At 43.7% G+C, this 25206-nt stretch overlaps 1 protein-coding gene across 4 annotated transcripts in view; it reads right to left on the minus strand.

Moving 5' to 3' along the window:
* The window catches only part of plekhg4 (pleckstrin homology domain containing, family G (with RhoGef domain) member 4), a 65404-nt gene that overhangs the window by 15397 nt on the left and 24801 nt on the right, over nucleotides 1–25206 (minus strand). For 3 of the 4 annotated variants that reach the window (XM_080300769.1, XM_026176094.2, XM_026176103.2), the window contains exons 2-6: nucleotides 8290–8487; nucleotides 3763–6643; nucleotides 1530–1697; nucleotides 1223–1346; nucleotides 1053–1146 (exon numbers count right to left, since the gene is read on the minus strand). In XM_080300769.1, coding sequence (XP_080156895.1) covers nucleotides 1053–1146; nucleotides 1223–1346; nucleotides 1530–1697; nucleotides 3763–6358 — 2982 coding nt within the window. In that variant the 5' untranslated portion in view covers nucleotides 6359–6643; nucleotides 8290–8487. The remainder of the gene's footprint in view (nucleotides 1–1052; nucleotides 1147–1222; nucleotides 1347–1529; nucleotides 1698–3762; nucleotides 6644–8289; nucleotides 8488–25206) is intronic. The other variant, XM_080300770.1, reaches the window with a different exon arrangement.

Consider the following 25206-nt stretch of genomic DNA (forward strand, 5'->3'; position numbering starts at 1 on the left):
GAATTAAACTAATAAAATACATCAGGAAACAAAACCGTTCTTAAAACGGGGCTAAAAACTGGAGTCTGGTTGATTTTCAGGTTGTTAGTCTGCTGGGGGTCGAGCTTTTCAGATGTTCTGCTTTCAGGATTTAAAGTTTGATTAATGCTAATAAATTCAGATAGAAATAGCCTGTGAGTCACTGAACCCATATATTAAAGAAAAGCACTGGTAGACAAAGAGTGCTGTTGTTGATGCGTTATACTCACGACCTCTGACCTCTCTGGGTTCAGTCTGTCAGTGAAACCAGCTGACTGGAACTATACAAAGCTGTGTGTGGACTTGTTTCTAATCCATAAACGATAAATTTCAAAAGCAGCAGCAGAGCAGTCCTCCAACCACCGCAGTTTGTAACTAACGCCCCCTGTTGGTCACTGACCAATCAGAGCACATCATTAAGGAGCTCAGTTGGCCTCTGTAACCACACTTCTCTCTTCCTAAGTTTTCCAGTGAGGTGGAGATAAAGTTTACGGGAAAAAAAACTTCTTTTTTTTTAAACTAACTGACTGTCCCCTCGTTCCTGAAGGTCACTGACGATGTTCAGACCTGGATGCCAGAGGGGAGGACAGAGTAAGGATCCATAATCCATTTCCTGTTTGACCAGAAACTAAAAAAACTGTGGCTCAACAGAAACCTACAGCTTCAACTTTGATACTTTAAACAGAAACAAGAAATCATGATTGAAAATGTAAAAAACATTCTCAGATTCATGGTCGATCAGAGATAAGAAGGACGACATATTCTGCTCTCTACAAATGTTTCTCCACTATTCACGTTCTGCATGTATTCCTCATCAGGAGCAGCTGCATCATTGTTTTAATAGGAGCTGAGATGCTGTCTCTCACGAGTGCATGTTTCTCTAAATGACTCCTGGAGAATAAAACGACTCTGAGGGGCTGAAACATGAGAGAGACTCCAGAATTAGTAAAGCCACCTTTTCTCGCACGCGCTCAGTCTGCAGCTCCACAGCACAGAGCTCCTGTCTCCAGGTAGCTCAATCATAACCAACTCACCTGCAGCGACCTGAGGGCGGAGTACAGGGCGGGAGAGGGAGCAGCTCCACGGGCATCCACCAACACCGTCAGCCCCGAAGCTAGCACCTCCTTCCTGTTCCATGAAAGAAGTGATATCAGAGGGTGGACAGCACAGAGACCTGGGTAACAACAGTAACAGAGGAGTGTACCTGAGGGTGGAGGTGTAGTAAAGGAGGAGGCGGGGCAGCTCAGTGCTGTCACAGTCCAGGTGGGACCACACGGGGCTCGTGGTGGAGACGGTAAGCAGCGCTCGCCCACCTTTGTCTCTGGTTCCTGCAGGAAGACGCAGCAACTTCATTTACACACAGAAACAATGACTCCAACTCTGAAGTTCAGTCTCTGCTCCACCTGCCCAACTTTATAAACCTCAGGCTGGAGCTTCTGACTGCCCTGATCTTAGTCTAGTCGGGTCTGAGGCCTGAAACTGGTTGGTACATGACGTTTGTGTTTTCTCACCAGGCAGACAAACAGCTCCAGACCTCAGCAGCATACTGTACAGTCTGGACTGGGAGGACTGGGTGACAGGCTGGACTACCCTTGGAACAGCTGCTGGTTGTTCTGTCGGATTCGAACCAGCAGCCAGAGCAACCTCTGACTGGGCAGGACGCAGCTCACTGCAGAGGCCTGTGAAGAGATGCCGAAATGAACCTGTGTTACTTACAGTGTACTGACACAGCAGGCCTGTGAGGCCCAGTTTTCATGTATGACACAGATAATGGACATGTTCTCACAACTAGAAATACTGTGCTGCTGGGGTTCTCTCACAGATGCAAAAAAAAGAAAGAAAGACCATTTATAGTCCAATCTGGCCATCAAGGACATTTTCATTCTGAGATTCAGCTCCGCCGGGTCATGCCTGCTAAATTTCAGGGCTGCGGTTAATGTAGTTAATGAAGAACTTTAACCGTTAACCTCAAAACAGCAAAACAGCTAAGAACCAGACAAAAGTGTCCTCACTGTCAAGGTCTCCACGTCTGAGGACACAAATACAACAGTGCACGCACGCACGCACGCACGCACGCACGCACGCACACACACTGCCTGAAGACTTTAAACCACGAGTGTCAAACTCCTTCACCGTCCACAAAGAGCTGAATTTGATCTCAAGCACAACCAAAATCATTCCCTTCTTCAGTTTTCAGTTTTTTGTTCACTTAAGTCAAGATGTTGTAAATAAGCTGAAACTGAAGTGACGTACGCCCCTCACCTCACTCCTTTAACATTTAACAGAAGGTATCATCTCTTTTTTTTTCTCATTTTTCTCATTTAGTGAACTCGAAGAAAAGCAGATGATAAACAGTCTGTAACATCTTAAGATAAACAACAAACTCCAGCAGCAGATCTCAGTTTTTCCACACTACTGGACAGGCATGGAGGCTTCACCTGTAGAGTTTCTAAATCCACAAAACTAGAAATGCCTTCATCTTTCATAGACTATCGCTGGCGTCACTGCAACAGGAACAGCAGGGGATTTTATTGACCAATAAAGTAATTCATAATTTTACACTTTTTTTTAAAGCCATCTATTAGGTCCCACTGGATGATATAATTTTGATTTTAAATAAAGAGAGAATGTTTTCAGTTAATTCTCAGAGTCCAAGGCTTCATCAGGGTTTCACAAAGTGCAAGTCAGTCGCAGGTGGGAAACAACCCCTGTGCTGTGGGGTATAACCCACAGGGGGTGCTATAATGAAAAGCAGAAAAGTGTACAAATATTAAAAGTGTGGAAAAACTTAAGTACAATAATATAAATATAAATAAATCATGCAGCTACTAAACAAAACAAAACAAAGTTTTCATGACGTTCATGTCTGAACTAACCAAATTGACCAAACTCAAATTACAAAACAAAATAAATCTATAGAGCAAAAAAGTTACGTGCTGATACACACAGACAACGTAGACTCCCTGACACGCACTCTCACCAAACCTAACATGAAGACAGAGGATCTCAGCAGTTCCTGTGGTTATGCTTCCTCTGCATGAGATCTATCCAGGCTTCCGTGATTTTGTTCAGTAAACAAATATATCACCTGTGCATCCTTACTCAGTATGTTACTGTCAAGTGTTGGAGCCTATAAGGCAGCGCTCAGGGCAGCAGAAACTGACCTCTTACTGTTTTAGGTATTCTGGGTGATTTGTTTACATTACGATGCACAGAGTCGTTTTTTAGTTCAAAAGCTTGAGGTCATCAAGACTCTGCTGCATCTGAACACATCGTGATAAATCTGCATATTTTACTATTTGTTAAACAACCGGAGGGATGAGACGTTCAGCTTTCTCTGAACTGAAAGACACTGCAGAGAATTCCCCTTAATGGAGCCTGGAGCGAGAGCACAAGGCACACAACTTCCTGTCTGCTCTTGGGTAACAGAGGCAGAGCAGGCCGAAAAAAAAAGTGAATGGTCCTTTAAATGATCAACGCAGTCGTGTGAAATTGAGATTTTATAGAAAAAACTGAAAACCTGACACAGACTCGTTCACAAGCTGCTCCTGCAGCCACACAGGTGAGTTAAAACAGGAGGTGAAGTCGAGGGTAGTTTTAGTGAAAGAGATGCAAAGGAAGAACCACTCAGCCAATGAGGAGGAGGAGGATGTGATAAAGGAGGAGAAAGAGTGAGTCTGATGGTCTGTGGGAGGAAAAGCAGGAGAGGAAAATGTACTGAGGAGGAGAAACGGGTTCATGTACCTTCAGTGTGACACTCTGAAGCTCCAGCAGCCTCCTCACAGCTCCACCGCTCCTCTTCTTTTTGGACTTCCTGTCCACTGTTGGACTCCTCAGCTTTTGTCGGAAGCAAGTTTTGATGTGCTGCTGGTGTGGAGACGCAGTGCAGTGTTTTACACTCCTCCGCATTATTCTCACCAGTACTGGATTGATCAGATTCTTCTGTGGGTCCCTGAAGTGCACTGCTTTCAGAATAAAAGTCATCGCAATGTGCTTTGTTTTTAGAATAAGAGTCCCCAGGGTCAGGTGTACTTTCAGAATATGTGCTTGCTAAGTGAGAGTCTTCTGTATTATTTTCAGAAGAGCTCTGAGGTTGTGTTTCTTTTTCAGAATTAAAAGTTCCTTGATGTGTTTGCAGTGTGTTGCTTTCACAATAAGAGTCCCTGTGTTGTGTTAGATGTGTGCTGTTTTCAGAAAACAAATCCTTGATCTGCTTGTATCCTGTGCTGGGCCCTTCAGAGCATGTGTGCTGTGTCTGTTTTTCAGAATAAGAGTCCTTGTAATATGGTTCTGTTGCTGTTTTTTCAAAATAACAGCACTCAGTGTGACGCTGTTTATTTTTTTCTGAGTCAGCGTGTCGTTCTCTCGCTGTACTTTCAGAATAATAGTCCGCAAAGTGCGTTTCTGGTGCTGTGTTTTCAGAATACGAGCCCTCAGTGTCTGTTTCTTTTATGTTGCTTTCAGAATAAGAGTCTCTTGCCATCTCTTGCTTGTTATTTTCAGAATTAAAGTCACTGGAGTCTGTCTGTTTAGTGTCACTTTCAGAATAAGAGTCTTTGTAATGTGCTTCTCGTACTGTGTTTTCAGAATGAGAGTCCACCGAGTATGTTTCTAGTACTGTGTTTTCAGAATAAGAGTCCTGAATGTGTGGTTGTTTGTTATTTTCAGGATAACAGTCCTCGCAACGTGACTCTGTAGCTATGTTTTCAAAATAAGACTGCTCAGATTTACTTTGTGGTTTGTTGCTTTCAAAATAAGAGTCAACAGCGTGTGCACGCTGTGTGGCATTTTCAGGATATAAGGTTTCTGAGTCTACGTTTTTTATGTTTTCCGAATAGTCCACAGAGTGCGTTTCTGGTGCTGTGTTTTCAGAATAAGAGTGCTCAGTGTGTAGTGGTTGTTTGTTATTTTCAGGATAACAGTCCTTGCAATATGATTCTGTAGCTATTCTTTCAGAATAAGATTCCTCAGAATGTATTTGTGTTTTGCAATTTTCAAAGCAAGAGTTACTGGAGTGCGATTGCTGTGCATCACTTTCAGAATTTGAGGTTTTCACTGGTTTTATGTTTTCAGAATAAGACTCCTCGTAGTATGGTTCTGTAGTTTTGCTTTCAGAATAAGAGCCCTGCCAGTGTTTCTGTTTTGTGTTATTTTCAGAATAAGAGTCTTTATAATCTGTTTCTGTTACCGAGTCGATGGAGTGTGCTTGTTGTGTGTTATTTTTTAAATAAAAGTTTTCAGATTGCTTTTGTTGTGCGTTACTTTCAAAATAAGAGTCTTTATCTGTGTGAACCTCTCCACATCCCTTTTCTTCTTCTGTCTCTCCTCCTCTTGCATCTTCTGTCACCATTTCCTCATCCTCATTTCTTTCTTTACTTTGTTGCACAATCACAACCTGTATCTCCTCCTCGACCTCTACTTCCTCTGGGCCTTCTTCTACCTCATCTTCTCCATCTTCATTCAACTCGTCTTCTCCATCTCCCTCTGTATCTTCACTTTCAGCTTCCTCCTCATCACTTGGGAACTCTTCCTCCTTTGGCACCTCCTCTTCTTCCTCAGCAGCTGAAATTACAGCTTCCTCCTTGTTACTTTGCTCCTCCCCCCCCTCCTCCACGCTCATTTCTGTGCAGGTTTCAGGTTTAGTGTTCAGATTTGTGCCTGTGTCAGTACCTTTTGTTTCTTCCGATTCACAGATGGATGTTCCTGTGACTTCAGGAGGGGCAGAGGAGGAGAAAGGGGTCGGGACCACAGCTTCACAGTGGTCCTGGTGGATGCTCTCTTCCATGAGCCTGCAGGTTGCATCCTCACAGGGCTGCGGGAAGTTGCTGTGTGCGTGAGCAGTGAGTGTGGAAGCAGCAGAGTGTATGTTGGTGGTTTGAGGAGTGTGTGCGGTAGCAGCAGACAGTGTGTGTGTGGTGGTATGTGTACTTGTCCTGGCTCGGTGCTGCAGGCTGATGGACTGGGTTAAAGAGCCTTTCTGTGGGGAGAAGCGAGGAAGCGGGAGCTCCGTCAGCTCCACGTACTCCCCCTCCGAGTCCTCGCCCCCGCTATTTGCTGGTGATTGGTCGGTTTTAGGCGAAGATGGGAGGTGCTTCACATCACTTGAAGAGGTTGCTTCTCTGTTGTTGTCAGATGATGTCTTGATTGCCACATCTTTGCCCTTAATGGAGGGGTCCTGGTCCTCCTTCGGAGCAGCACAGGGCCGACTGATGAATTGTGGGTAGACCAGATCCTCCCAGGGGACCCTAAAGACGTCTCCGTGGGCGGAGAGGAGGCAGCGCTCCAACCTGGATGCTCCGCGCTGCTCCCTCTCCCTGTTGACGGAGTCTAACCAGGCCATGCTAAAGAGCGACTGCAGAGCTACGCCAGACACCTCCTGCTGCTCCACATGATGGCTGCCGGCCGACTTGCTGCACAGGAGCAGGCGCGGTTTTAACGGGATGTCGCCCCTCCAGGAGGCCCTGTGTGCTCGAGGAGGGGGTGGGGCTGCAGAAGGAGAAACCAGCAGGTAGAAGTCTCCTGGACGGAGGAGGCGTGGGTCCAGATGACTGAGCTGAACGACTACCTTCTCGTGGATGCACAAAGGCCAGCCTTCATGACGAAACAGGAAACCACAGTACTGCAGCTGAGGAGAGAAGAGAGCATCCCAGTCAAGACAGAGCGTCATTAAAATCCTGGTTCTGAAGAATATCATCTGTATGGGTGCAAACTAACACCTTCTCCAAATATTGGAACAGAGCAACCACAGAGATTCAATTAAATCTGAGTAAAGTTCCCACCTGATCCCCTCAGAATCAGCTGATTTATCTCTTACAATAACTTTAATCTCTTTAAAGAAATCATGCAAAAGTTTACCTTCATTGTCAAATAACTTGCCCTAAAAGCACACGGGTATAAGTTGCCACTACATCTCTCCATGTGTAACAATGCAAAGCTAAAATCTTACTAACTTTCAGCATCAGTATCACAGGATACATCATAGTTTTAATAGCAAAACCTGCACTAATTTAACATCTATGGCATAGAGCAGGGGTGTCCAACATGAGGAGCACAGACTCCAACCTGTCCCACTGGAGCATGTTGGAAAAGGTGAAGAAGAGGATAAATTTTGGAATTTCTTTCTTTAATGAAGCGAAATTCCTTTAACAGGTAGAAAAACACATAATTCTGAAATTGCAATGTGTAGTCAAACGTCTTTTCACTGCCACACACAAGAGATTCACTGATCCGACCCACTTAAGATGAAAGTGGGCTCCATGTGGCCCAGGTTGTAAAATCAACTGGACATCCCTGGCACAGAGGAACAGAAACGAGCACTGGAGCACGGAGGGCAGGTGGCTGGTCAAAACACTCCAACAGCTCCATTTTAAAACTTGTGAATTTCACTGTGAAATGAAGAAACCACACTGTTGTATATAACAGTCTCAACATGATGATCAAACAACTTTAGGCCCTGAAGATTTTCAAAGTTCGTGAAGGACACAGAGGATCCACGGATGATCTGTCTGCAGGTTGTTGCACCATCTCCTGTTCAGCTTGTGACAATTTTCTCTGGCGTAAGATGCCACGTCCCTTTTATTTGGTTTACTAAACTTTAGAGGGGAAACTAAAAGTTCTGCATCTTCATCCGCTATTCAGATCATGCAGTGATCCTGAGACTTCCTTTAAACCCACTCCTCTGTATTCTGAGGGCCTGTGACTTGGAACATTTTGCATAGCCTCATTAACAAAAGTGAAAAAATACAAAAAGTGAAAAAACACAAAAGCTTATTTTGAAGGGCAGGTACTGGTTGATCTGTCATTAATATTTTTTAACAAGAGAACAGTGCTTAAAAGTCCATGTTTGGCAGCTGTGGCACATCTGTATCCACTTAGGCTGCTGTAGCTGCTCAGTTAATGAGTCCCTCAAACAGTCTGACATCTTTCTGTTCATTTACAGTCAAAAGTTGCATCACGAAGAAAAACACGCAAACTAGAGAGCAGCAGAGCCTCCCCAAACCTGACGGGACGTGAACGCCCAGCAGTGAGCACGTGAGCTTTGGAGTCGAACACGTACGACAGGCAGGAACAGACACGAATATTCTGTGAGTCGTTTGATTCAGAAACAGTGATAATCTGTGCAGAGATTCCTGTCTGTTCTTGTGTTCACCATCCAAGCTGATGTAACAACAGACTACAGCAGAGGGAATCCACAACAAACAGACACTGAGCGTAAGTTAAGGACGCTTAAAGGTGTGACGAGATTACTCGGGGAAATGCAGAGATACTCACACAGGCATCCTGCTGGAGGTTTTGTAAGAACTGCTTTGCCGGCAGCAGGAAGTGGAGGAGGTAGCGGAGGCCGTCTCCTCGGTAACAGCGCTCCACAACGCTGAGGACCTGACAGAGGACAGTTGGGGATGTGGCTTGGAAGGGTGGGTAGAGGGCTGCCAGAGCCGACTGGATGCACCGGTCCAAAGATTCAGAGTCCTGCAAAGAGTATGAGACGTTTTACTTCAAAGGTAATTTATTTCAGCTGGCAAATCTAAGAGCTCTGCTACACTTTAACAGATGCCACAAATGAGAGTTTCACATTTTCAGATCCCAAAAAAAAAAATCAGACACACTACAGAAGAACCTTTAAACACACAAGGTTTCAATCTTCTTTAATCTGAGCTTCAGACGACACGATAACATCTCAACTGTGGATTGAAGTTGAGAGCTGGTAACAAATTGTCATCACCATCTGAATTTTATGCCTCTGTGCTTATCAAACAATCAATGCTGGCATGTTTTCCTGAAAGGTGGAGATTGCAAAACAGCAATGTCAAACTCACTTGTCAAACTCACTACCCTGCGTTAAGAGACGGATAATAAAACAGTTGCGCTGACGCTGAAAACAATGTGCAGGCCTAATTCTTTCCAAGTTTACTTTTACTGTGCGCTGTACAGTACAGTATCTGATGCAGACTGACTGTTTTGTTTATTTGTTAGTTTAAGGAAGTCCTCTCTGGCTCCTCTGTCCTGATTTTATCATACTGCTGATAAAATAAAAGACGTCTCTCAACCAAATCACTCTATAATGAGCCGCTCAGACCAACAAAAGGTGCTTTCATGGTATTAAAGAATAATCAGTTTCAGCTCATGTGGCCTTAATGCTGGGCTGTGTGTCACAATCAGCAGTAGAACAGCCCAAACTGCAGAGGATACAGGAGAGAACATGTGAGTGTGTGTCTGCAGAACATCCAGCTGTTGTCTTTAAAAACGCCACACCTCTGCATCACATTCCAGAACAGACAACAGCTCCTCTGTTCCCATCTGTTCAGACCGATCAAAGGGACTGATCGGATCGCCTCGGAGACCACAGCAGCTTCCTCTCCCGCTATGACCACACGTCATGCGAGTGTGCTGCACCTCCACAGTCAGCTGTCGTGTGTCCGTAAAGCTGCTCTCACACTCATGTGCTTCCAATTGACACATTTGATTAATGTTTAAGGCCAAGCACAGAAGGCAGGCCCTGGAGGTGTGGCTGGGAGGCCCCGTCTGCAGCGGTAACTGGATCCACTGGTCTGGAAGTAGCGGCGACTGGTCAGGTAAAAATATCCGCACCCCGTCTGGCTCCAGACAGCCCTCTGAGGTGCGTGCGTCCATGCCTCCTCTTTAATTCAACATGTCTAACATTCCAGGCAGAAGCACACTGACTGGCAGCTCCACCCTCAGCGTCGGCTTCACTCACACAGACAAATAAGCTCAGTTTTCCTCCTTTTCCTGTCGTTAACGATCCAGGAGCAGCAGGTCGCCGCTGTGCAGCACCTGAGAAGCACCTGCAGCTACAAACCAGCAAGGAAGCGATAAGAAAATCTAATTTTCAACCAACTCTTCACCGTGAAGAGGAAGTAACACAACAGAGACCATTAAAGATCTGCAGTGGACAGTTATCGGCATTCAGTTTTAAATATTAAAAAAGAAAACCCTTTTCATATTTTCCTGTGTTTTTAGCACCGCCAGGAAGGACGTTTCTATGGAAATAAAGGTGACGCTAACACAGCTCAACACACCAACACACCAGGGTAAAGTGTGGTGGGATGGAGTGCCAAGTGTCAGAAAAATAAAGGAAAAAGAGGTTTTGGCATGAGTTGAATGAAACCTGCCACGGCCTCTCTTTTTTTTCTTCTTTTAATTGTTTCATGTCAAATGTCTTGCTTTCATAGTCGCTGGAAACCAGGATTGTAACCAAGATTACATTTTGATGAATTGCACAACTATACAGAACTATGCACAGCGTCACTGGAGAGTGGTTTGGGGTGGAGCGCGTTCTTGAATGAACAGTGTAATAGTTCCAGATAGCTGAAATGCCCATCCCTGATAATTAACTGTATTTATAATGAAGTTAAAAACAGGTTTACCAAGTGCTTTACAGCTATACATCCAAGCAAAGTTAAACAAACGCAGCACATTATAAAACAGAAAATACAGAAACTCAGTAATCGAGACTGATACATAACTTGTCGTAAAATACATAAAAAGCTGTTTTATAAGCTTTAAAAGTGGATACGAGGGCAGCTCATGTGATTATCAGCTGAAGCTTGAAGTGGAGTCTGTCTGTCGCCTGGCCTTCGGGACCAAAGGCAACAGCTGGTCCGAGTCTACAAGGAGGCATGCGAGTTTAATATAAGACTGGGGTTGGGCAACTAATTTTAATGTCATGAGCGATTTTGGCATCCGATGGTTATGAAAACAAGATAATTGCTACAAAAGCTCTCCCTCTCCGGTTTATTTTTGGCATTTTAAGTCTTTATTTGACAGCATTGTGTAGCGAGAGGAAGATACAGAGAGAGGGGGAGGGGCAGCCCGGTGCTGCCCAAGTCCAGTCCAAACCCACGTCCAAAACCATCCTCACCTCCATCCATCCTTATCCTGTCTGAGCAGGACGTTCCAGATATCTCCTCCCAATAATGTTTTCCAGTTCTTCCCAGGGCATCCAAGTTGCTCCCAGACTAGACAAGATATGTAATCTCTCATGAATTGAAGGTCAATCCCGTTGTTTACTCCCAGTTGGGGTTGTTTGGAAAATTTAAGGCTGAGCTCAGTTTGGCTGCTTTTGTCCACCACAGCTCACGAGCACAGTTGAAGGCCGGAACAAAGATCAACTGGCTCCACTTTCTCTTCCCCACAACAGTCTGGTACAATGCCTCATGCTACCTCTACTTACCCATGTCATGCTCCACCATCTCTAGAGATACCTGCACTCCCTTGGTTGGTGCAGCAACGTTCCTCGATTCCCAGAAGGAGCAATCCACCATTTTCCAAGAGAGAAATGTGGCCTCTGACTGAGAGGTGCTGACCCTTATAGCAGTCACTTCTCACTTTGCTACAAACCGCCACATTGCAAGATCAAAGTCACATCCTGATGAACACGTCTTTCATTCACATTTCACTTAAAGTTCTAAATGCTTCGTGTAAAACCCGTTCTTAAGTGAAAGCTGCTTCTTGTTTAAGTTTGTGAATACTCAGATTCAAGTACTGACCCAAATAAGCGCATGACTCCTGCTGTAATCAAGCAGTTTTAACATAAATCAGTTGAGATCGTCTCTGGTAGCAGTGCAGGGAGGGGGAAAATGGGAGACATGCTCGCCGTTCTCAGCTGCACACTTCGGCACATTCTGTTGATGATTTCTGGGACCGTTACAGAAATCCAGATCACTGCAGATAACAGCATGACAGAGTTTGTGCATCATCCATGGTCTCTGTGATAAAGGACGCCTTCAGTGTGTCTTCATACTAAACTGATACCATCAGTCACACCGAGTTGCGAAAGAAAATCTACCTTCATCTGTCCTCCAGAGGGCAGAACTCACGAGGCAGGTGCCTTCAGGCGCCAGCATTAAACGACTGGAGACTTACAGGTGACAGTTGTTTAAGTCACAAAAGCTTATGTCATGATTTTTAATGCACCAGCATCTTTTTCTATTGAATGTAAGCACAACATCGGCAGTGAACTCAAGTCCAAGTTCAGTTTAAAGACAACCAGTGTTGACTAAATCATGGATATAGTCCTGACAACATAGGTTATTCCTAATTTGCTAATAAATTCATAATAGTTTAATCAGAAAGATGTAAAAACTACAAATATGACAGAATGTGTAACTGAGTGTTTGTGTTTTCTTTTTCACAGCGCAGACAGATGGTGATGTAAGACAGCACCACGATCAACATCAGAGTCTTATTTATCTGCTGTATGAGTCTCAGATGCAGAGATTACGTCACTGCATCACAGCAAAAAAATAAATAAATAAAATAAATTGAACATTATTTTCTGTTTTTCTAAGCAGCTTCTTTAGCGTTTAAATTCTCCTTATTTGACTTTGTCCTGACTGTAAAGTTTGACGCTTCTGTTTATCGCTGTATTTGCGCCGTATTCAAAGCGCCCACAGACCTGTTGAACTGACCCTGCGGTGATGTCACTAACAGTTTCCAGTTGTGTCGTCCTGCTCAGCCAGCGTTCCCCTTCAGCCTCGGCTGAATATTCTGGATGTGAATCAGGCGACAACTGGCAGCCAAATGCAACACTGAGGCCAATATTAGCAGCAGGATATCAGATGACAGCTGGTGCAGGGGGACAGGGGACCGGGGGGGGGATTTTTGTGCTGCTGAAAAGCACCGCGGCAGGTTGTGGACGATCATGAGTTTAAAGTGCTGATGCAAACAGAGACCGATCGTAAACACAGCAGCGCTCCAAAAGTTACAACCGGAGTGAAAATAAATGGGCACTGATGGACGTCTCTGCTGACGTGACACTGACACAAAGCTGGCAGCTTCATCAACGACAGAAATTTACAGATTCATCGCTGCACCGCCAAACTTCAGATCGTTTTGTAAACCGTGGACAGTTCGTATTTACGACATTCATATCTTATACTGTCTATGGCCTACAAGTAAGAAAGCACTGTGAAAATACAGCATGCATATGTAAGAGCTATTTGAAAATGTGAAATATAGACATTCTTAACTCATCATAATAAGGCCAGTATGTTAACGTATGTTTAGATCATCTTCTCTGAGGTGCGATGAGCTAATGGTCTCTCCTTTTCTGCATTAGGACTCTTAATATGCATTAATACGTGTTTCAAGAACCAGAAAACCTCAGTGACACAGTCCAGGAGGAGTAAACCCATTAAACATACTTCACATCTTTTATGTTGCGGATATAAACTGTAAACCTACTCTGTTGTGTAACGGCATGAAAAGACTGTAGGAATCACGATGTATATAAAAGCGAGGATTACAGTATTAAGACTGCAGCTCAGGCTTGCTTTGAGAGGGTGAGGAGGATGATGGGAGGGGGCCGCATCAAAGCAGGCTGAGAGAGGTTCCCATGGGAGAAAGAGAGAGGCCACCCACTCTGAATAATAACTTCATTATCCTCAACACACCAGAGTCCTGTGATAAAAACACTGCTTTTACTTTCATTCAGATTTACAGAGTTTCAGTCAGTTCGGCCTCTAATCCGGAGTGCAGCAACAGAAGAGTCTCACTCCTGAGATCACTTCACAACGTAAACACACCAATTAGGAGGAGGTCAGAGGTCAAACCAGTGGGTTTAAGCTCCTTCCTGTGTTGCGCCTCAGGCTGAGCAGTGATATGGATTCAGTGTCAGTGTGAAGAAACAGAAAAACAAGCAGAAATATTGGAGGTCAAAGCCTAAAATAATTGGGCCGACGTGGGACTGAAAGTGAAATTCTGGAGTTTAAGACAAGATTTAAACAAATTGTTTGCCGTCTGACTCACGAGCTCCAGGTGTGTAGGAACAGTGGAGAGATCAAACAGGCAAAGTAAACAGAGATAACTCTGTTACTGAGCTTACTGTACTGAGATTATTTTGGTATTGTGAACCGGAACGGGAGGGACCAGACAAACCTGATCAGCATACCTCATGCGTTTCACCACCCCTTTGGATAACACCACGCTACCAAGACAGAGGACAGTGTGCCTGTACAACAGAGACCACGACCAGCTGGAACTGGAGTCCAAAGCTGGTCGCATGAAGAAAAACCACAGGAGCTCTATTACTGCAGATATAGGAACTGAAGGAAAGACATCAACTACCAGGCGTCATTTTACTGACAACCAGCCAATCGCTGGGCTTCACATTCTTTATAGAGCACACTATAAGTCACTATAAATAACTCACTGTCAATGGCAACAGCATGTAAGCAAGCCAGTAAACATAAACCTGCAGGCAATATGTGGACCAATAAGGAATATTTACACTTAACCAATCATGTGATGCCCCCTCAAGTTTAACAGCTTGTTAGTGACCAAACAGAGTAAGGGAAAAACGATGAGTGGATAGTCTGGTGACCTGTTCAGAGCATGCCCTGCCTCTCACAGTGTGACAGCCCTGAACATATGGCAACAATGGCTGGATGGATAAATATTACACCTACATTATTGTATGCTTAATGTTAAGCAGCTATCTGCAACCAGATGGTCCATGGTTGTTGGGAAATGCCAAAAATCTGTTATTCTCGGTCTGATCTCTTGTTAACAGTATTAGAGTGATATCTCTGATACAAGTAGTGGAAATTAGCTTTCTCCGAAAGGTGGATGGGCTCTGCCTTAGCGATCGGGTGAGCAGTTCAGTCATTCGGGAGGCATTCAGGGAAGGGCCACCACTCCTCCACATCAAAAGGAGAGGACTAAGCCCGTCACCTCCTGGGTAAGGTGTTCCGGCCAGGCATGTGCTGCCAGTAGGAAGCCCCGGAGTGAAACCAAGGCAATTTGGAGAGCTAACATTTATAGGCTGGCCTCGGAAAGGCTCAACGTTATCGTTAGAAGGAGATGGTGAGATGGAAGTCTGGGCTTCCCTACTGCCCCCACGACCTGACTTTAGATAAGAGGAAGAAAATGGCGGGATGATTTATTGTTTTAGATTTGAACTTTTATTGAAATGGTTGGCATGAACTTTTGAACAGCCTGCATCATTCTACTTTTCCGTCGCAATGTTTTAGTTTTTCAGATGTTAATTTAACACATTTTAATAATACGTCAACATCTTTTGTTGTAACATGTTTTCAAATCATTTTTAACATTTACGACTGCTCGTCATCTGTCTGGACTATAATGTTGATAATGCACAATGTGAGGTGCCGCACAGTTAAGCAGCATGATTCATTATTGAAAAATGTGTTAAATATAGGGCTGCCACAAACGATTATTTTGATAGTCGACTAGTCACCGATTATTTTTGCGATTAGTCGACTAATCAGATCATCATCCATTGAACGTAAAACTGGCTTATTGCACCAGCAGCATCTGCTCTTATATAACTATCATTAGCTTACAGCTTTAAGTGTTTAAGGTATGTTTCTAATTACTGGTTGCTAGAGCTGGGCGATATGAGATTTTTTCATATCACGATATGTTTTTTTTTTTCATTTCAGGCGATAACGATATCTATCACGATATAAGCCAAATAACTATATTTGTAAGATTTAAATGTGCCGTTGCTCACAAGTAAAATGTGAAATAATCAGCAGCTTGTTTTTATTTAAATATTTATTTCCCATAATAAGTTCAACAGGGTAGATGTACTTAAGGAACATGAGACTTTTTCAGATAAATAAAGGCAAATATTGCAAACTACACAAAAGGCAGCCGCTAAAGCGTTTAAGTTTCAAAACAGAACAAACGAAACAAACTAAATTGTCAATTCCACTTAGAAACAAAATATTAATTCTAAAAATAAATCTTAGTTTGTTTTACAGAAGAACAGACAAAACTGACTAACTTTTGTCAATATCAAATAAACTGAGAACTAAAAGGAAATTCTCAATCTCTCCTTGTTGTATAGCTTAGCTTTTCAAACAGTTTTAACAGTTACTTTAGTCTGACAAAAGCCGAATGACGAATTAGCGCTTCCAGTCAGAGACTGAGGCTACGTCCACACGTACACGGGTATTTTTGAAAACGGAGATTTTCCGTTTTCGTTTTAAAAAATAATCCCGTCCACACATAAAGGCAGAAATGAAGGAAAACGCTGCTATGAACATGCCAAAGCAGCAGGTGGCGCTAGATTCCTAACCGTGCAGAAATGTTGGCCAATCAGAAGTCTAGAAGCCTCGGTGGGAAAAAGTAAACAAAGCTGGGGCATAGAAGCAGAACCGAGTCGTATGTGTGGAGGGACAGTAACTGTGTGTATGTGTAAGCATTTAAACACTGCAGAGAGTAGAATTAACAGTAACAGTATTGTAGAAATTCATTTCACCGAAACAATAACGTGGCGCGCAGTGTGACGCATGCACCAGTTTATTGTATTTCCAGACTTGCTTTCGGCACAATTTACAGTGCAGCTACTCTGTTTTTTGTCAGACTTGAAATAGCCGAAATACCTTCACACTACGGAACTTCTATGGCTCTTCCGTTCGACAATCTCTCCGGCGTTGGAACCATCATCTGTTTTCTCTTCGGTCACGCTCGGTTGATTTTTCTAGTCGGCACACTCATTTCCTCCATTACCCGCTGGCTCCATTACCCGCTGGCTGCTTCCCAAACAAACACACGTGCGGCTTGGCACTTGTGCTGTACGTAACAAGTCACGCGACGTGACGCTGCGGCTGTGATTGGTTCGGCTCTGCGCTACTTAATTTGGATTGGCTGATCTTTTGTTTTTTTTTTGTTTTTGTTTTTTTGTTTTTTAAAGAGGACAAGAGCGGCGAGGTCTATCGCGATAGCTTAATTTCTCTATCGAGTAAAAGTTATATCGCGATACATATCGTTATCGTTCTATCGCCCAGCTCTACTGGTTGCTGTGAGACTTTTTTCTGTAGCTACTTCATACTATATTTGAAATGTCCATTCAACCATCACGTTATGCTTTGCTCTCATTCTTCAGATGTTACTCTTTCAGTTTCACTGTTGCTGTCAGTACTTGGTGCCATTTTTAAATGAGCATGTGGATGGAAGAGAAAAGGGCTCCTGTTTAATAATCAGGATGGAGCCTCTGAGATAAACTAATGTAATATCTCAGGTTCAGCTGGTTTTATGAATAGTTAGTGGCAGCCCGTGTCTCCCCTGAGGGTCATGATTCATCCTTCCAACTGTTCGGCTGACTGCTCAGCGGCAAACCAGTTCCTGTTGGGTGTGGAGGAGGAGGAGTCAGCGGCGTGCTGAAACTGTTCACATGTTTAAACAGCCCAGCCACAAAAGGGGGTCACGGTTCCACAAAGCAGAGGTCATGACTGTTTTAGTTACCAATCATGGTAACATGGCATGGGGAGGGAGGAGCTATATAGGCGAGGGACCCACAGGACATATGACCTTTTAACCCCCCCGTTCCAGAGACGTGAACAGTGACAGGCCAGCTGTCAGCTAAAGGAAAAGTAGAGATTTCTGACGGCACAGACCAATTCAACCAGCGACGGAGACGCGCTCAATCCAGATACTGAAAAAGCTGTACCTCATACCAGGCTCAGTCTGTCCAATCAAGGCAGTGATTGAGTAAAACACCCGATTAAGAAAACTGACCTCAAAGGTATCTTTAATGCTAGAGATTTTTCCCTTTCTCCTACATTTCCTTGCAGGGAAAAGCCTGATATGCACTTCTATTGGTCAAAGTCAGCCACATGTGAGGGGCGCAGAAAGGGAACATTGTGATGTTGATATATAAGAAAGCACGAGGTCTCTTAAGTCCTGCTTGCATCAAACAATGTTTTGTGCCACAATAATAAAGTCTATGAAATGATAATAAAAGGATGAAGTGATGTGCGCAGAGGGAAGTAATTATTTAATCCCTGTTGAATTTGTGAGTTTGTTCACTTACAAACTGAGTGAAGGTAACAACTGTTGCTCTCATTTTTTGGACATGGAACAAATAAAATGACCGTCAGTTGCCCTTAGTCTGGAGTATGGCTGGGCTATATCATACCGTTCACGGTAATACCGTTATAACGTTAGGCAACGATAAGAAAATGAAATATCGCGATAGAATATGGGTAAAACACACATGCGCGGTGCCTTTGTTTTCATACGCACATGGCGGAAAAAGCATGGCGGTGACGCAGAATGAGAAGGGCGAAAGTGGACGGTTGTATGAAACGGATGAACCAGAACTGGTTTGTAAAAATGCTGCAACTTCAGTGGTGTGAAACTGGTTTGGCGTTCGTCCGTCAGATATGCACCAAAGCACTATTTTTGGTAGCGCATGCTAGCGGGCCGTCGTTATTACCGTGTTTTTCGGAAAATAAGGCACACTTAAAATCAATCCTTTGATTTTCTGAAAAAAATCGACAGTGCCCCTTCCCGTGTGCCTTATGTATGAATTCTGGTTGTGCTTACTGACCTCGAATCTTACGTGGTACACAGCGCTCAGAAATCTGTCAAAACTGTACGTGTTGGCCTCCTTCACTGCATGCAAACAACACTCTGCACATAAAATAAAAAGATCCATATTCTCATATCTGCAGCTGTATTTGCACAAGACCACAGTTCAACAACAGCCTCATGCCACTCACATATTTATATCCATTTGATGTGGCTCCCTTACTCCGGACGAACACTATGAAACCTTCAGTGCAGATGGTTTCTGCAGAAACACACAGCCAACAGTTGATCACAACAAAAACACCCACACCACAGACACACACACGTCTGGCAGTTCATGTTGCCGATTGTGGCTGGGAGATAAAAATCAGATGCTATTTTCCTTCTCCTCTGTTGCGCTGCTGCGATGCGGCTAACCACAGACGGCCCACCCTGATACAAAACACGCTGCTTTTGAAATCAGTGACGATCCTTAACAGAAAAACACCTCGACACGGTAAACTAGACAGATGTTTGATTGTCCCACAGGGATGTGCAGCCTCTGTCACTGTGGCTCCACATCCCTCATCACAGCACAGCGTCAGAGGTCTGTGAAGCCTTTTCAACAGCTTCATGTTATCTGATGACCTCTGGTGAAATGTGGAAATTACAAATGCAGACAACCTCTGTTTCCTTAACGATTACAAATCTAACAGGGCCTGCGGGTCACACAAGTCCCGTGTGAAAATAATAAAGCATGTCTGCATCGGGAAGCTCCACGGTGTCGTTTTTCATCTCCTGCTCCATTCATCAATATTTCCTTTAACCACAAACTGCCTTTTTCTCATTCAGAGACTTGTTTCTGTTTGCTGTGACCTGTTGCAGCTTGTTTAAAGTAGAAGACAATTAAAGTCTCCTCTGCCTGATTGTATCAGACAGATGAGACTTTAATTGTCTAATCTGCAAATGATGAGCAAGAATGAACAGAATGAGCATGCCTTTATTCTGAAAATCCCAGCTGTAAACTCATCATGAGAGGAAAACATGACAGATGAGACGACGTACCAGGCAGCGATCCACAGATAATAGGAAAGGAATGCTACAGATGCACATCCACAATCACACAGAGGAAATCAAAGCCCTCAGCCTCAGGCTCGGAGTCTGCTCAGGTATTCAAAGTCACCATCTAATTGGTAAAATGCCACTTGGTTACCACAGGTGAATATTTTAATCAACAGTGACTATTTGAATTATTTGATGGGATTTTCTGACAGATATAATAAGGCTTGCTGTGTGGTGCAGACAGTCCAAGAAGTCAGGTTCAATTCTTCAGAGGAAGTTCCAAAAGCCAATCGAGGCCTACTGCTGCTGCCGGAGTCCGACATGACTCAAAGTGGGAAGGCATCAGGAAGTTAACAGGAGGCAACAAGGGCCAAGAAAGCTGGTAATCAGCTACTGAAAAAGCAAATGCAGATCTGCCAGGTCGTCCACAGCACTCCAATCAAACTGGCATCAAAACAAAGCTTACTCCTAAGCACCGACAGCCAATGAGAGTCCCTCACGCCGACATCACAAGCTGAAACTTCTCTCAACACCTGTTAGCACTGCAAACAGATCTCACACCTGGGAAGAAGTTTTCCAGTTGGTCTGTTTCCAGTGACCTGGAACTCTGTTTTTACCTTCCATGCACTCAAAAAGCACGAAAGGTAAAAACACAAACGGAAATGCTGTTATGCAAGTGGATATGGGACCACCAGCCTAGAGTTTAACTCACACGCTCTGGACACCATTCAGGAAGGCTCCGTTTCAACATTTTGATCTCAATGGAGGAAAAAATAAAACTAGAGAACCGATACCAAGTCATGGAACCAAGCTGATTCTACTGCATGCCTTAGATTATCAGCTCTGTCAGCACTGGCAAGTTTTGTTTACTTTCCTCCACAGTTGTGCATTGCAAAATAATGATGTCATGAGCATATGCATTCATAGTTAAGCCTACCTGGTAATCCGTTTCCTCGCTGCCTTCAGACAGAGAATAATACACCTGCACTGACACTTTAAACCTGCACAGGGCTACTTTTTACCCATAGAAAATTCATTAGAGAAATCAATTACGGGATTGTGGTATCAATAAAATCTCATCAATATTCTTTCTTGTGATTGTAGCACAAAGGAAGAGAAAAGAAGAAGAGGAAGACCTCAGGTTGTTCTGATGAAGCTGCAACTTAAAACTGACAGTCACAATCTGCCACAATAATAATAGCATAAAATGTCACAACAAAGTGACCGTGATGATCCCTCAGGTCAGACGCTGTCAGATTCATGGGAGGCAAACATGTCTGAAAGAGCCTTGTAATGAAATGCAGATTATCAGGAAATGTCTTCAGTTTGACTCTTCAGAACTAAAAGTGTGTTTGTATTGTAGTATACATTATTGAACTAGAGAAGAAGAAACAAAACTCAGACTAACAAAGCCTGAGCAACAAAACTAAACTGGAAGCAGCAAAGACGTGATATAAAATCAGCTAAAGTCAGCGAGGTCCTCGGCTTCAAAGCAAACACTCCTTTCACTTTGCTTTCACACTGCCTGTGGTCTTTGTTTCTGCCTCCTGTGGAGTGTTTTCACAGGAGTTCACACCTTCATGAGGCCAGGCAGCAGCTGAGCCACCATCCATCCCACATGAACACAAACCTTTCTCAAACCTGAAGGGGAACAAAAACGTCTCGGCGTCCGGCGCCACAGCGCTCAGACCGATAGCGTAGAGCCGTGACCTTGACACACAGAGTTTCTAAAACATGAGATTAGATTTGCAAGTTTCTCACAGCGAAGAGCTGACAGGCAGCTCAATAAGCTGAGCTCAGCTGGCTGAGTGGGGAGGACAAAAAGCCCAACTTCAAGGCCCTTTATAGGGGAAAGAGGTAATGGCCGGTCCCTGTGGGACACGATTTGATTTAAGGGCCGAGCTAAACTCAGACCATTGAGAGGATCAGAGGGGCTGCAGGGGTACTCGACGGGGGAAAGTCTAAAGCAAGAAACATCTTCTCCTCAAGAGGAGAAAATCAAAAAGCCAGAAAAACAGTGAGCTGTCCCAAGTACCTGCACACAGTCAGAGCGAAATATTTCAGTTCATCTTCAAACTCAGCCTGAGGTGACTTTTAACAACAGAAGCTGGTCTAGGATCTGGTGTGGACAACCGCATGAAACCTCATGGTTCATCTGTGTATCACATTACAAAACCCCAGTATCCCACATCAAAGGTGTTCCTCATGTTTGCTTCACATGCTAATTATTACTGCAGCAAACTGAGCCAAAACTGAAGCTCAACCTGCAGCATGATGAACACTGCTGCACCCTTAAACCCCAAACTACAGACAGGACATGAAGGAAGTCTGTCTGCAGGATGGGGCGGCTTACGTTCAAGTGGCAGCAGGTAGGACTGTAAACAGAAACAATGCAGATTAATTGAAAGCCTCTCTCTGATGCGCCGACAATATGTTTTCCCTCAAACGACCTTCAGTGAATTCTGAATGTGTTTCAACTCCAGTGCAGAGAAGCAGCAGATTTCTGAACTCCATTAATCTGCTACTGCAGATTTCTGCAGGTGCTTCCACCATCTTTGACTTTGTTAACTCAAAGATGCCTGCAACAAGCTGCCAACAGTTCTTCATAACACACTGACCCAAAACGGTTTCAGCCACATCTGTCCATCTTAAAGACAAATTATCACCTAGTCATAATTCTGTCACCTCAAAGGTAAAAAGTCACCAAACAAGTCCACAGATACATAATCTGAGTGGATTTAACCTGATATAACAGAGAAGAAACATATTAACAAAAAAAAAAACAACACAAAAGGGGTTTTTTTCTTTTGTAAATAACTTCACTGAACACAAGAATCCTCGACAAACCAGCTGGTTTAAATAAAGTCATGTAAGGAGTGGGTCTAGGACAGCCGTGAGACGTTTGCGCTCAGCATTAAAGCTGCAGCTACTGTAAATACCACCATAAACGCCTTCATGTGGGCTGTTTAAAGTTGCCCAGTTACAGACCAGAAAAGCAGTCATGCTCACTTTATCGCCTTCTGTTTACATTAAATTGGCGGAGGACTCAACTGATGCACCGATTGTAACTCCAACTCCTACGTTTACCTCTGTGCATGCTGCAGACTCATCTCTGCCTCAGCACTGTTATTCATCATTATACATACATAACATTATTATGACTGATTACATCTGTAATGCAGTTGAAGTCTGATTACACCAGTCTGACATTTATAAAAACAGGTTGTAAAAAGTCATTAAAAAGAAGTTTAAAAAGTTTGATACTTGATATACATTATCAAGTATCAAACATACATTCAATTTACCATTTAATTTTTTCTTAAAAGAAATTCCAACACATAGGATCCATATGAAAAAAAACAAAAAAACAAAACAAAAAACACCTACGATCATTCATAAGTGATAGCGAATATGAGAGCAGACACAGGCCTAGAATCACCAGCTGCAGTCCAAAGTGGTGGAGTTGGAGTCTGTCAGGATGATCAGCATCCTCTCTGGGCAGCTGAATGATATCATGAACTGCCACGACAGCAACCTGCCACAGAGCCTTTAGAGAAAATGCACGACAAGAAAAAGCTGGGACCGGCTGCTCAGCTGTGACTGAACTTTTTAATCAAGTGTTGTTTGGATCCTGCATGATGAATGAAGATAATAAGATGAAGACAAAAATGCTAAAACGAGTAGGGAATTATAGTGCAGTGGACCACCCATGTAAAGTTTGTAAGTGGAAAACAATGAAATGGATCTAATATCCCACATGAGGGACCCTGAAGCTCTCTGCATGTGTGGCAGGATTCACCTCACACTGAAGTAGGTCAGAGAATTTATTGGCCTGGGGGGGAATCTTATTTTACGGGTGTTATATTCAGGTAGCGTGTTCTTCGGTGGAGGGGTGTTTTCCCAGACGGAGTTGAGGGTGAAAGGAGGGGGAAGAGGCTTCATGTTTCAGGCAGGCTGGGGCAGGAAGATGACAGGGTGCTGAGGTACGGTGAGGACCTGCAGGAACACTGGCTCTTTGTGCTGCCTCCTCCGAAGCGCATCGCCGCGGGTCCATCCCAACAACGCAGCACTCAACACCGCGGACGACGACCACTTCCTATCGCTGACGAGTCCCAAGAGATAAAAACATTTCCGGCTGAGCTGCAGCCTGCAGGTTCAAAGGCTGAGCTTTTTTCCTCTGACATCTGACCCGAGAGGCAGCGTGAAAAACAGCTTCCATCAGGCGGTGAAGTGAAGCCCACTGGGTCAGTGTGTTAAACCCGATACGCAAGATGAGCAGCCCGCTCATGGAAACCTCTTCCATCAAATCCTGTTTACTGGAAGCGGATTTCTTTAACCGTTTTAAGAAGTATTACCAAATCTCATGTCATGAAATCTTTTTTTTTTTTTTTAAATCACCCAAACTAATTATCTTGAATTACACTGAGGCTTATCTGTGACATGTTTGTTGTAAGAATGTCAACGATCCATGACCACACCTTGTTTTCTGTCTGTAACCTCCATCAGTGCGAGTCCATTATCTGAGTGCCTCAAACATTCCTGCAGAGCTTCAAGGCTCTGTAAATCAGAGGCGTTTGGGCTTGTCAAGGGTCTGCTGGGTAAAAAGACGGTGTCGCAGGAAGAGCCTGAACACATCCGCTGATCTTTATATCTCAATTTAACCCGTGTGAGGTCCAAGGCATCAATGACGAGGAGTAACCCTAACCCCACTGTTTGAGAAAAATAAAAAGGCTTTTGGGGAAAAACTGAAATAATTTTTAGTGTGTGTGTTAACTAGGGCTGCCACGATTAGTCGACTAGTCACGATTATGTCGACTATTAAAATCGTCGACGACTAATTTAATAGTCGACGCATCGTTTGAAGCTTTGTAAGATCACAAAGGACGCAGGAATGAGTAGTAGGATTTAAGAGTGTAATAACGGACTGAAACAGAAGATGGCAGCACTGCATGTACAAGGATGCCAGCTGCCGTTAAACCCCGAAGAAGAAGAAGCTGTGTCCCAGAATTCATAGCGCAGTTGTCAACAATGGCGGCAGCTAGTTAGTTTTAACTTTACTCTTATTATTCTTTCTTGGTCACAATATAAACGTTTAACATATGTTCAGGCAAGAATGTAGCTGTGTAAACCTCAAATATCTGCTCAGTTTATCAGGACACCACATATTTTCAAAAGCGCTCCGACGTTTTCGGAGACGTCTGTTACCCACTAGCTCGTTAGCTAGCCGGGGGCTAGGTCACTAGAGCCGTGAGAACACCGGACTCCCGGCAAATCGTTTTCAAACCCACCGCCGTCTTTCGCTAGTCAGGTTAAACATATATATAAGTCACTTAGATAACTTCAAAATGTTATTGTTTGGCTTTCTTTAGTATTTTATTTGTTCCTGAGTAAATCGGTTTGGCTGAGATTAAAGTTATAGTTTTTGCACAGCTAAAACTGTCAAGCAGACAGCTGATTATCAGAAGTGTGAGACGCTGGAGAATATACTCCGGTGTCCTGTTATATTTTAGAAAGCAAGGAGTTTATTAAACTTCACCGAAACAATCTGCAAATTTCATTAAAAATTAATAAACTACCATCTTGTCTTTATTTTTAGTTAGCACATACCTTGAACACTTAAAGCTGTAAGCTAATGATAGTTATATAAGACCAGATGCTGCTGGTGCAATAAGCTGTACGCTGTACGTCCAATGGATGATGATCTGATTAGTCGACTAATCGCAAAAATAATCGGTGACTAGTCGACTATCAAAATAATCGTTTGTGGCAGCCCTAGTGTTAACGGGAACTTTTTCTTTTTTTGCCCCAAATGCTGGGTTGGTTTTCGGGGTTTGGATCAGGGGGTAC

Source organism: Astatotilapia calliptera, chromosome 1 (assembly GCF_964374335.1).
Source record: "Astatotilapia calliptera chromosome 1, fAstCal68.1, whole genome shotgun sequence".
Taxonomy (NCBI): domain Eukaryota; kingdom Metazoa; phylum Chordata; class Actinopteri; order Cichliformes; family Cichlidae; genus Astatotilapia; species Astatotilapia calliptera.